The sequence below is a fragment of the Amblyomma mixtum genome, chromosome 2 (assembly GCF_055824585.1).
Source record: "Amblyomma mixtum isolate Tamu chromosome 2, ASM5582458v1, whole genome shotgun sequence".
In the NCBI taxonomy this organism is placed as follows: domain Eukaryota; kingdom Metazoa; phylum Arthropoda; class Arachnida; order Ixodida; family Ixodidae; genus Amblyomma; species Amblyomma mixtum.
In genome coordinates, this window is record NC_143013.1 from 243,147,453 (window position 1) to 243,161,034 (window position 13,582).

The following is a 13,582-nucleotide window of genomic DNA, read 5'->3' on the forward strand; positions in this document are numbered from 1 at the left end:
TCCCTTTTGCGTAATCTCCAGCCGCATTTACATGAGTACCATGAATATGAACCTCGTAGAGGTGACACGCCACTGTTTACATGTACCACATCAAGTCAGCCGGGACAGTGGCATCTCGCCCAGTGCATGCGGTGGAGGGGTCCGGGGTGAAGACACTGCTCTCAATGGCGGCACGCTGGGCCCCACTCTCCCATTCGGCTGCAGTGAGTGCAATGCGACAGCAGGCTGTTTTGAAGAGAAAACTACCGCTACCGCGTGGAAGTCCGTGTTCAGCCAAGAATGGGTGGTACCAGAGATTGCTTAAACATTCAGCAAAGCAGAAATCTGGGCGAGTTGGTAAGTATTCATTGTTGCGCTGTGAACAATATCATGAATTGCTTAAACAGTGAGTCGGTGTGTTAGTTACACTGAAGTACATCATCTTTCGCAGCTCATCTGCCGAAAAGAATAGGGCGTATGCACTGGCGCACAGCCGTGCCGCAGTGCTGCCCCATCGCCAGCCGCCACGCTTGAGTGAGGTGCATATAGCAGACGAACTCCTACTTCACAAGCATGTTTTCTTCTCAATGTCAAACTCAGTGTCAAAAGTCAAAAAAGAAAAAAAAAAGAACCCCACCAACAACTGTGTGGTGTCACTGATGGTTCCATGAAACTGTCTGAATAATACTGATGTCCGCATTAGAAGTGTCCAAATAATTGGTCGGTGACTACGTAAAAGTGTCAACTAGAAAGCTATGCATGCCAATGAGGGGCATTTTAATATTTATTTGCGCGGATCTGGAGATCCCTGTGATGAATACCAAAGACAAATATCCCCCTGTCAGTAGAGAACTTGATCTTGGAGTAGATGAGGCAAACTAAATCTGAAAGAAGGTTGTACTTCACCTTCATGCCAATGTTGCTGCACTGCTTGGCAATCAGCAGCAACAGGTCGCACAGCTCGACAAGGAGGTGAAACTTTGGCTCCTGCTTGTCTGCCATCTCACCCAGCATCTGCAAAGACATGCACGCGGCTGTTAAGATAGGACGGGAAAACTAGCAGACGAAAAAAAAAAAAGCAACAGCAGAACACACAGATTAAGTGGATAAGACAACATGTTGCTGTGGGTTCTTTTGTTGGTTTTCCCATTCTGCCTTGCACCAATGTGCCCAGCTGCCTTCTCGTCTGCAAATGTTTCAACCGACTGGCAATCTGCTGCAATGCGTGATGATGTTATTAAGGAAAAGGAAAAAGCCTTGCCTTGTGTTTATAAAATTATACACAGTATCAGCAGTTAGAGAAATCAACTGGAACAGAAAGTCACATAAAGCTGGAAGAAACAACACTACACGTGAAAACTGTTTTTAAAAGCATCTTTCACCACGTGCCTTTGCACTGGAACAAAAACGTACTGACTTTTTAAACATATTCAGTCTTCTCTCAAAAAAAAGTTTTGTTACCTTCTACAGGCATTCGTTTTTCTTCAGTGCATGCTTTGATACGAAAAAAGTTTGTTAAGTTGAAAAGCAGTGATGCTTCCACCTCAATGACTACAGGAAGTATTGACCGACATCACAGCTGTCGCAATTCTGTTGTTCTTGCATCACGGGAGAAGGCTACCACACACTTCTAATAGGCTTATTGTTACCTGCTCTGGCTTGCACTGCTGAAGTTAAGCGCTGGACAGCATAACGGTGCCGGTGACATCACGTTAATTACCCCTTATATTGGTAAAACAAGTGCAGAGCTTGTAATCCAACAATGCACATCGACATTGAGAATGAGAACAAAATAAGCCTCAAAGTATTTTATTAGCACAATGAAATAATGAAGCTATCTGCTATATGTTCACATTTTTGTTTCTTAATTTCATCAGCATGCAGTTACGACTACTGTCAGTTTTCAGCCTTCAGGCATAGATTACCTAATCAACCACAGAATAAAACTACCTTTTAAATTTCTTCACACATATGTCAGTGCCATTAATAAGGAATTGGGTACTTTTCACAGCAAGTGCCTTGTTGTACTACAGACAGCAGGATCCTTAAAAGTCGTTACTCCCTTCAAGACTTGTACCATCTGCCAAGCAATGCTCCACAGGCAAAAAAAGTTTAAGAAACGTCGACAAGAAGCCATAGAATAACTACTGGTTGCATTTTCAAGCCTGTGCAGTAAAAACAATTGTGCAACAGAAGACTGCAAGGCAAACTTGATTGATTTAGTTCCTGTGCAAGAAGTAGACTAGCTTTGAAAGTGAAGCGCTGAACTGCCCTATTGAGAAATCGACAAAATATGCTAAGCCAACTATCAACTGAAAGCAACAGCCGTATTAAATTGCTACTTGCAAGAAACAACATTTTATTGTGAGCATTCCCTCATGCAGTCCATGACAAGAGAAACACTACCAGCACACCATGAGCACAGCTTACCTTTATAGACAGTTCGCTCAGTGTGGTCATGGCTGGAGCCAACTGGTCCTTGGCGCTAGCGTCCACCTTGAATGACAAGAGAGAACGGAAGGAAGGCTCAGAGGTAAAATGCTAAAGAGAGCAGCCGGGACATCCGCTTCTGCCATCACTTCAGGTTTCTGCTTACCTGCACTATCCGGAAAGCAGCCACAAGAAGACCAAGAATGTGAAGCCGCTTGTAGTTGCGCTCCGCACAGTCCGTCGCTCGCCGCGTGAGGTACTCAATGAAGTCGTGACAGTGCTCCTGAGATGGGAGGTAAGACAATGCTCAGCATCAGGCTTGTCTCGAATACCTCAGCAGAAATACTTTGTGCTGCCTATGCTTAAATCAATGAAACACTGAAGTATTACAAGATGAAGTATTCCAAGATAGGAAACAAAGCACCATGAAGCAGAAGCGCACTCACCGGAAATGCTTCCATGAGCTTAACGAAAAGCTGTGGACTGACGTGAGAACTACAAAAGAAGAGAGAAATGCCACCGTTATATCTCTGACAGAGATGGTTAAGGTAAACCAGTGTTTCCTTTAGTGTTAACACTACAGAGGCACAGCGGCATCATGTTACGAGCTTGCTGTAAAGAAAATAAGGCCTAATAATGGAAGCAAGTGCAATGAACTGAAGATCCAAGAAAAGTACAAAATTCTGTCACACACACAAAAAAAGGTGATTATAAGCATCAAATATTCACCAAACTATTGACACAGCAGACATAGACAAACAATAGAGAGCTTACTTTTCATCTAAGTAGGAGTTGAGCGTCTTCATGTAAAGTGGCATGTACCAGTGCTTGTCAACCTTCTTGATGTTCTAAACAAAGTGACAGAAGGAACACGGAATTTTCACTCATATATTATCAACTTCATTTGCAGGCAGGTTTTAAGCGTGCCGCATTTAATACAAGTCATATAAAAGAAAAACAGATAAAGAAGCAAGTATATATGAGGAGTTTTTTTTTCCGAAATGAGCCAAATCCAGATACCGAATTTAACTGAAGTTCAGTTGCAATTGTAAGGTCACCCATAGATCTTTTTCTTGAAAATCTAATAAAATTTAATGAACCTTATAACCAGCATTGTAAAGTATATCACGTGAAAGCTTCCAATGCTTTGCTGCGGATAAAAAACTTCGTTTTGCTCGGTTTCTGTCAAGGGAAATTTTGGCTCATATCGAAAAGAAAAAAAAAAAACTTGGTATTTTGTGGCAACCATCTCCTCAAAACTCAGTTGACTTTTTGAGCCTTTAAAAATATTTAGGTAGCATTTCTCACACTTTTCTTTTACTAAACTAAAAATGCTAATTGGCATGGATAAACAAACACCTAGGCAACAAAAGCACACCAAGACAAGCAGATTTTATTGCAGCGCGCCATACAGTTTCAAATTTGATAACTGTGGCATGTGCTAAACTGAAAACAGATTACAAAGTGAGTATGCACACTATTTTTTTTTCTTTCTTCAACATGATCACAGTATGGTATCACTACATGGCATAACACATCAAGGTGTCTGTAGCAATGCTCTGCAAAGCAACGCCAGTCCAGCCTGCTTCACAAATAGATATACCAAATAGAAATCTGAGATCAAAGTGTGACATGTCATACGCAGGCACCAAAACTTGATCAACGAGGGTGATCTGAACCTGGAACACGTGCTGTGTGCCAAACCCATATACATAAATGGTCAAGGTAGAACTCTTGACCAGCTGAAGCTTTATGCTACATTTCAAGAAAATCTTCCAAACGTCAGGGCGCATGTACGCTCTGACATCCCAAGCACACACAGCGCCAGAACAGATATGATAAAGTCACGCATCTAAAGAAAATAAAACTGAAAGAAAAAAAGAAAAGGCCATGTGGCAATGTACATACCAATTCACTGCAAACCTTCTTGTGGCAACGAATCTGTGAGGGGTGTCAGATGCAGAATTAGTGCCAGCTAAACATTGCTCAGACAGCTGCATATAATACATTAGGTCAACTGCTACTATACGCACGCAGTCAACAAAACAGCACTCCCGCAGGGCAATGCTCTAACACCGGTTAAGACCATGAGCTAGTACTCTTTCCTGCTGGCTGGCCTTGTACTTACCAGGAATGCACACAGAGCACTCAAGGAGTTCTTCATTGCAACATGAGACACTGTGAAAAGGAGATGGCGAAAAAAAAAATTACAAACGAGCAAAATTTTTGGCATCTCTCTATAAATGGCACATACACTTTTGCATGCTACATCAAAAAGTACCACACAGTAACAGCGCAAACTTTGATGAAAGTCTTTGCACTCACCCAGCATCACTTGTTCCATGACAGTTGATGTGAGGGACTCTATATCACTCCGCACATCCGAAGTGGCACCAAACTGCGCAGAAAGCAGCCGGATTACGCTACTATACTAAGCAACAAATTATGGCCTCAAAAAGCAGGATTAACACAATCTCCCCTCGCTCCAACATAAACACTTCTCTGGCACACCCAAAAGAAAATCAAGTGTGGTGTGCCCTTAATGCTCGCTACATGTTCGAGCAAAACCAAATGGCAGTCATTTCAACGAGGTGAACTTTCCAACAATCCTATGATGTAATATTGCTGCTTTCAAGGTGCTATTAGCAGTAGTATTTAGCCCATTAAGGGGGGAAGAGGGTCTTAGAAACAAATTTTTAATATTGAAGTCACAACTATGAAATCTTCAGGGAACATGCATTTTTGCGTGCTGATTACAAATATGTAATTTAATTTTAAGTACAACAAGTTGTTGTGCACTTATGCAATTTGCTACGTAACTTTCGCCGAGAGTCTGAAAGAAATTCTACTGCAGCGAACTCGTTAGATTGCATGCCATTGGTTTTTCTTGGCATCAAGCTATGCAATCAGGGTAAAGTTATCATACTGCCTGTTATAGAAGGTGAATTACAGGATTTTGAAATCATCAGTTTGTTCCGCTTGCGAAGTGGCAAATTCAAAACCCTGTAACTCAACTTCTATATTGGGCAGGATAATAATTTTGCCCTTATTACATATTGTGACTTCATTAACAAAATTTTTTTTCTAAGACCAGCTTCCCCCCTTAAATGCGGAGCTGATCAAAACACAAAATTTTCCTGGCAATTTTTATGGAGCATTCGGGCTACGCTGATTTGTCTAACTGTTAATCTGATTTTCTCAGCAACAACTGTCTTTTGCAGCCACACAAGCGTGGACATAACCAGTAAAGAGCAATGGAATCAATTTTTGTTGAGAACAAAACTTGGATGGATTTGCTCTCAATCTCTTTAAACCTAGGACACTCTTTTTCTTTTCCTGCCTCAAAGGACAATGTACTGTCCGGTCACCAGTTACGCACCGTGAAAGCCATGCCTCCATCTAAACTAGCACAACACGGATAAGGCATCCACAATTAAATCAGAAGTGCACAAAACAAGCTGCGCTCATTTACAAACAGTTAAGATGCCAGTGCGGTGCATGCATTAAGGCTGAGACTAGTCACTGGAAAAAAATTAAACAAGATTGCACCGAAAACAAGGCAGAGCAGGAATTGCGTGCCTCACCTTTCGCGTGCTACTAACAATGTGCAGGGTGTCAGCAATGACACTGAGGGCCTCGTGGCTGCTTCGCAGGGAGCCTGAAGACGATGCCTTGACCAGGGTCTCCGCAATCCTCACAAGGTGGTGCAGGGGTGCCACGCCACTCTTGGCATAGCCATTCAGGAGGTTCAAACACCTGCGTGCACCATCGTGGCCGTAGGCTGAGCGTATAGTTAAGGTCTCCAAGCGAGGAAAAAAAGTTCCAGCACAACGATGGAGCACAATAAAAACCTGCTCGTTCCAGTACGCTCTCGGTGCTTACACTCCAAATAAGGTGTTGAATTCCGCCTTTCCACATCTCCGCACTAGTGGGAACCATTAAAGGGCAAACTTTGGTCTGCAAACAATTCTTTCTTGCTTTTGGAAGCACAAAGTTGCAAGTGCACAGGTGACAGGAAATTAAGATCATAATTTAAATTGGACTAGTGCCACGTAGTAATCTTACTGAAACTATGAAATGAATGCATCAACGAGGAAGAACTTACAGGTGCATCCAGATCAATCTTCACTAAAGCCTTAAATATATGCTATGTAGTTTTTTTAACAGCGATGCTGTTTAAGCCAGAGGTTGTTCCGTTAGTCGTGCACAGCAGTGGCTGTGTTCACAGTAATGAGGTCACCCACAGACGCCTGACGCCCCCTGTCGGAGCGGACGGCAACTATTGTATTAGTTGTCGTCCGCTCCAACAGGGGGCGTCACGCGTTTGTGGGTGGTACTGAATTAAACATTTGTATGTACTGATGACTGAGTGTTCGTTTATCTTGGGATTGGGGGGGGGGTACTATAGACAACAACAGATAGAAATGAAGAGTATAATCACGGTTAACTTAGTCGAACCAAACTCAAACAGCATTACTGTGTCATCAGTCTTAAAAGAGAGTGTCATCTGCCGAACAATTTTTTTTTACAAACTATAGTCACACTTTAGTTGCTGTTGCAGAGTTGTAGCTGCACTTTCAAGAAACCCAAAGGTCACGCCCAACTCCTACACTGGGCATTACCCTATGTGGATGGTCCCACTTATGCCTAAAATAGGTCATAGAGTTAGGGAAGTGTAGCGTACCTTGTCTGAAAATGAATGTTCACTGTCCGCTCCCTGCTCTTCTCCTTGTTGTCAGGCCGAAGCCTACCACGAAATGCTTCGGCAATGGCCCCATCCAGCTCAAACATTTGCTCATCCGTCGGAACAACCTCGTCCGCATCCTGGAAAAAATAATGAAGACGAAAAGAATTGTGCGCCGTTCAGTTCATGTGAGCAGATGTGCAGATGAAAAAAAAAGAGGTGAAAAATGAGACTCGACAGTGGCATTAGTATAGTTGAAGCTCATCAATATGCAGCCAGCTGGTATGGTTGGTTTATGGGGTTTAACGTCCCAAAGCGACTAAGGCTATGAGAGACGCCGTAGTGCAGGGCTCCGGAAATTTCGACCACCTGGGGTTCTTTAACGTGCACCGACATCGCACAGTACACGGGCCTCGAATTTCTCCTCCAAAGAAATTCAACCGCCGCGGCCGGGATCGAACCCGCGTCTTTCGGGTCAGCAGCCGAGCACCATAGCCACTGAGCCACCGCGGCGGCCTCCAGCTGGTATGCTTTCCTGGCTTCTACATCACAGGAGCCCAGTCCCAGTAAAATGCACAGAGACTTTCATGTATTACATTCCACATAAACATGACGAAGTCCCACGCTGTTCCCACACATTATGTGAAACGTTGGATGCACAAATCATAAAAACGGTGGCTGCGCAGCAAAAACAATTTGAAAAACTAAACATATTGCATGATTAAATGCACCACAATGGTTTTCTGCCAGTGATTACGCACAGAAGTCTTGCATCAGAGCAAGACACAGCGACACAACGCATCATGACTGTCTCATCCCACTACTTTATATATAACAACAGGCTAATGTTTAAAGTATGCAGTAGCGAACGTTATCCCTGTATGCTCAACTCTAAAATCCACTCCGCTCATGGCATGTAAATCTCGACAAACACCTGACGATTTGCATACAGCATGACAAGGCAACTTCCAAATGGCATACTTGTGACAAGGGTTCTTTCTACCGTGTCCAGCTACCTAGGAGTAATAAGGCTGAAAAACTCGCCAGCAGCTCCTGAGCTGCCGTGTCATTGGTAAAAGCCACAAAAACTTATGAAATGTTTAAGCTAACTAACATTTAATGAATACAACCCACTCTCTGAACATGTGCAGATAAAGGGTGGAAGTCTGCGTGTTGAATTTCTCCGCAACCGTAATGGCAGTCTGTGATGCGTAAGCCACTGCACATCTGTCTCTGCAGATTGGTATCAAAACACCCCTGCACAGGAATCAAACTCCCCAAACTGGTGCGCAAAACATACCGAGTCATCCTCATCAGCAGCTGCGCCTCCTAGTGCCGCCCTGAGCCTTGCCCTCAGTTCTTCATCAGGATCGCAGTTCTCTTCACTCTCTGCGTCACTGGCTTCATCACTTTCTTCACTTTCCGTGCCACCTGGGAAAAAAAAAAAAATTTTAAAGGGACAGTGAGGAGAGCTCTATTAACATTTTTTTTAAAAGCAAAATCCGATAGTTCGACATTTCATGCTTTACTGCCACTTGGCCAGCAGCGAAAGATGCATTTATTTCTAAGAAATTTGGATTCGAAGTTGAAAAAGTTTTTCCCGCCGCTGATTCAAACTTGAGACTCTTATGACGACACAGGAATAAGTGACATGAAGCATGACATGAAACATGACGTACACATGATGTAACGCAGACTCTGTGATTCCTGGCGGCTAGTGGTGCGGCCTAGCAGCAGCCGAAATGAAAGCTATCACCGGCCGCACGTTGAAGGCATCTATCGGCTATTGCGGCCGTCACTACCATCGCTTCGTTTATGTTTGCACCAGTGTTTTGCCAGCGTTATGATGGATCCCGTTCTCGATACAAGCCAACTTCGATTTCTCCTTAGTGCCCTTTTAAGATGTACACACTCTTACTGAACTGTACACACGCATTCGCTTGAAGCTATGAAAAAGGTCTAAGTCAAATTACTCAGTCTGCCCCCTACACATTCATCAGATTGCAATAATGAACAATATCAACTTCGGATGTCTAACAGAACAGTTCTTCTCATGCATTTTGGAGGCTAGAAACTCAGTGCAGTCAGTCCCTAAATTACGCTCCTGCTTAAAGAATTGAACTGAAGTGATGGCCTAGTGGTTAAAGCATCTGCCTTGCATTCAGGAGGTGCTGGGTTCGATCACCAGTGCCACTGGGTACTCCTGACCTTATGCTCAGCTCTCCTGGAGTGAAATGATTGGGGCGAAGCGTCTTTAGCCACACAAAGGGGTTTTATTTATCTGTTTAGTTTATCGGCACCTCAAAGGCCCGCTAAATTTGCAGTGGCTGATATGGTCAAAATGCATAAGCCAGCACCTTCCATTTCTTCATCAATGTCGCTTTCTCCTTCTTCTTCTTCCTCTTCTTCATCGCCACTTTTTTTCGACGAAAAGACCTGCACAAGAAAATGAAAATGGAAAAGAAAAACTCCTTGAAAGCAACCCTGAATCACCATTCAGCAGGGTAAGTGAACACAGCTGCCGCAAAAAATTCAGGCGGCACTTTGGCTCTCTAAAGTGCTGCAAGGTGAAAGCCTTTCCTGGCGCACTGTTTGGCATTGACTGCGAGACTGTTTGTGCTGTACTAGTGCTTTATTTGACTACACATTACAACCACACACTTTGACTGCCGCCTTTGACTGCTTCTTTAGCATGATTCTCTCTCTGCTTCGATGAGTTCGGTTGTATCCATGGCTCTGTTCGCAGTAATGAGGTACATAATGTGGTCACCCACGGACGCCTTACGCCCCTTGTCGGAGCAGACAACAACTGTTTTATTAGTTGTTGTGTGCTCCAAGAGGGGGCGTCAGGCATCCGTGGGTGACCTCATTACTTCGAATCCGTGCACTCTGACGTCATAACCATTTCGACCAACGAAAAAGTGTGACAGCTCTGCTGACAACCTTCTGTCGACAATAATGAGGCATTTCAATTTCAATTCATTTTATTTTCCAGAAAGATTCTGGCGGATTCATAGGCAAAAAGCTGTTCCTGACAGCTTGACAAAGGCCTACAAAACCACCAACGAGGCAGTAGGTGATGACCTGATGATGCAGAATATTGAAGAAGAATAAAATATGTTTAACACACAATATATGACTACAAACATGGATAATAGCTGAGTAGAAAAATATACATTAACAAGAACATACATTAACAAGAATTACATTTTAGAGCTTGACACCAGTTTTACAGAAAACAGTATTGACGAAGTATCGATTATAACTTCAAAGGAAATTTACATATATTGTTTCAGAAATACAATTATGTGGCATACAAAAAATAAAAGACATTAAGGCTAAGCAAATAATAGAATGAACAAACTATCCATCGAATAGTTAACCGGTAATATATCTAAAGGCTTTTGCCTTAATACAGCAGAAAACCAAGACTGAGTCGATTAGAAGGGGGGTGGTGCCAGCGACTCACGTCAAGCACCAGGGCCAGTGCCTCGTCGGACAAGTGGTCGTGGAGGAGAGCAAACGAGGCTGTGGCAACGGCCCGCACGTGCAGGCTCTGCATCGAGAGCATGCTCAGCACCAGGTCCACGACCAGCTGGGCCCACCTGGCACGCCGCTCTTCCTCCTCCTCCTCGCCCGCCTTGGACGCCTCATCCAACAGGTCCCGGGCAGAGCTGCACACCTCCTGCACAGAATGCGGGAAACCGAGCACTTAGCACTAGGTCACACAGCCTTCCCATGCTGGCGTCCTTTTTTTTCCGAGAAAGCCATTCTCATTTCACCATCTGCGTACTACAAACTCACCCATACATCCATTCTTCCTCTCTCAAAACCACCCGCCGCGGTGGCTCAGTGGTTACGACGCTCGGCTGCTGGCCCGAAAGACGCGGGTTCGATCCCGGCCACGGTGGCTGAATTTCGATGGAGGCGAAATTCTAGAGGCCCATGTACTGAGTGATGTCAGTGCACATTAAAAACCCCAGGTGGCCGAAATTTCCGGAGCCTTCACTACGGCATCCCTCATAGCCTGAGTCACTTTGGGACGGTAAACCCCGATAAATCAATAAATCAAATCTGTCAAAACCTGGCCATTGACAATATGTTCACTGACAACTTGGTTCTCTGTTATGGTGAAGTACTGTTCCCTCAATAAAGCATGTTCAGCTGTTTTTGCAGCTAACGAGACAATTTAAAAACCGAAATATGCGTACAAAACACTCTCTTGGACACCATTCAGTAAGAAATGCCTGTGTTATTTGTCTACATGGCACTTCATTGTGGCCGATGTTAAATAATCATCAATTTAAAAAGACAATGAAAATAACATATAAGGTGTAGTCACATGGTCAAAAACAGTGTCAGACGTCAACCACAAGGTAAAATGTGCACTCCTCCCCCCAAAAAAAAGAAAACAAAAAAGAAAACAAACGGTCAACTAATAACTAGGCCCAAAGGAAGGGGTCACTCACCTGGAGCGATGTGGGGTCATCAGAGATTCCCAGTGCAGTCAGAATGGTAAGGTACAACAGAAGCACCCTGAAGGCTGTCGCTACAGATTCGTCCATGTTGGCTGAGGAGGATTCCATTCTTTCCAGCGTGCGCTTGGTCTTCTTGAGCCACTTCTTCACATCGGCACTTCCTCCATCCTCCCCAGTAGATGCTAACCAAGGCAAGAGAAAGAGGTCAGCCACAAGACAATTGTAGACACTTGCCTTGAACACATCAAGCTTAGCTTAAAAAGAAAAAAAATTCTTTTTTTTTTTTTGTTCTTCTACAGGCAAAAAGTGATATCCACTGTTACCATAGCTGCACAGCTGGTAGTAGGCGTTCAGTTTAAAGCATTTCACAGCTTTCTGCATGTTGTAAAATAAAACGAACAGCCTGATAGTAATTCCGATCTTTTATAATTTTGTGCTTTTTGCGGTGGCATTTCTAAAGCTGCTTCCATGGAGACAATATGCAACGAGAAAGAGAAATTAGCAGAATTCAAATCTGCCACTCCTGCCGAGCAGAGTAACAAGGCTAACATAAAAACCAGGAAATCTCAATGTCTGCAGTACAAGAGGCTTTGAAAAGGCAGAGCATATGACATGTATCCATTCAGCCCTGTACAGTATCATGAATTTCCACGCAAATTCATTGCTTGGAATACAAACAAATGGCTCATGTTCCATAAAGATACCTCTTTTCATATTATGTGATGCACTATGTTTCATTACAGAACTTGCCTGGTTTGTATACACAAACAGCCATTTACAGCACAGCTCTTACAATGTAACCACTCACTGCTCTCAGGCAACGAATGTGGATTATTTTTTTCCACAGGTGATGCCAGCAAGTTCTGTCAACAAGCATCGCATTGGGGAGAATACATCATATGACACATCACCATCATCATCATCAGCCTGACTACGCCCACTGCAGGGCAAAGGCCTCTCCCATGTCTCTCCAATGAACCCTGTCCTTTGACAGTTGCGGCCACTGTATCCCTGCAAACTTCTTAATCTCATCCGCCCACCTAACTTTCTGCCGCCTCCTGCTACGCTTGCTTTCTCTTGGAATCCACTCCGTTACCCTTAAGGACCAGCGGTTATCTTGCCTTCGCTTTACATGCCCTGCCCAAGCTCACTTCTCCCTCTTGATTTCGACTAGGATGTCATTAACCCGCGTTTGTTCCCTCACCCACTCCACCCTCTTCCGATCTCTTAATGTTACACCTATCATTTTTCTTTCCATAGCTTGCTGCGTTGTCGTTAACTTAAGCTGACCCCTCTTTGTTAGCCTCCACGATTCTGCCCCATAGGTGAGTACCGGCAAGATACAGCTGTTGTATACTTTTCTCTTGAGGGATATTGGTAAACTGCCATTCATGATGTGAGAGAACCTGCCATATGCGCTCCACCCCAATCTTGTTCATAGAAGGTTGCGGCCATGTACTACACTAGGGAGGCCAAAACCTGCTCTGGTGAGGAAGTGCGTTGTCGGTTCTAGTCACCTCACTGAATTATCGAGCGCTATGAAAGTACGCTCAAGTACACTACACCCACTGTTTCAAAAGATAAGAATTGGGCCAACACAGAAAGAAAAAGCTTCAAAGGGGACCAAATGTGCCCTGCATATACCAGCCACCTGCTTAGCATGGGTGGCAAGCACAGTCCTTCTTAACACTCACGCATGACAAAGCTCACTCCATAAAAGTCTAGCACGGAGAAACACGAGCTGCAGTTCACCTCTGATTCTAAGCAGAAGAGAAGAGAGAAGGTCCCCAAATTCGTTCAACTTGGATTTCTTCCATGGCACGATGCTCTTCAACACGGCACTTTGCATGGACTTGCGCACAGCATTACCCTAAGTAGAACGGATGAACAAAACAAAAAATCGAGGCATGCACAATTAGGGCAAAGGTAACTCTGAATGCCATTATACGACCAAGGACAAGTGATTAGAGATATAGTAAGGCTGGCCCATTATTATTAGTAGTAGTAGTAG

At 43.9% G+C, this 13,582-nt stretch overlaps 1 protein-coding gene across 1 annotated transcript in view; it reads right to left on the reverse strand.

Moving 5' to 3' along the window:
• LOC149363259 (myb-binding protein 1A-like) overlaps window positions 1-13,582 on the reverse strand; it is a 35,918-nt gene that overhangs the window by 3,658 nt on the left and 18,678 nt on the right. The window contains exons 15-29 of the mRNA XM_089573412.1: window positions 13,324-13,441; window positions 11,563-11,753; window positions 10,563-10,778; window positions 9,451-9,529; window positions 8,394-8,524; window positions 7,094-7,233; window positions 5,994-6,165; window positions 4,735-4,807; window positions 4,538-4,587; window positions 4,318-4,350; window positions 3,184-3,257; window positions 2,856-2,904; window positions 2,576-2,692; window positions 2,410-2,475; window positions 886-993 (exon numbers count right to left, since the gene is read on the reverse strand). Of these exons, the coding sequence (XP_089429538.1) occupies window positions 886-993; window positions 2,410-2,475; window positions 2,576-2,692; window positions 2,856-2,904; window positions 3,184-3,257; window positions 4,318-4,350; window positions 4,538-4,587; window positions 4,735-4,807; window positions 5,994-6,165; window positions 7,094-7,233; window positions 8,394-8,524; window positions 9,451-9,529; window positions 10,563-10,778; window positions 11,563-11,753; window positions 13,324-13,441 (1,617 nt within the window). The remainder of the gene's footprint in view (window positions 1-885; window positions 994-2,409; window positions 2,476-2,575; window positions 2,693-2,855; window positions 2,905-3,183; window positions 3,258-4,317; window positions 4,351-4,537; window positions 4,588-4,734; window positions 4,808-5,993; window positions 6,166-7,093; window positions 7,234-8,393; window positions 8,525-9,450; window positions 9,530-10,562; window positions 10,779-11,562; window positions 11,754-13,323; window positions 13,442-13,582) is intronic.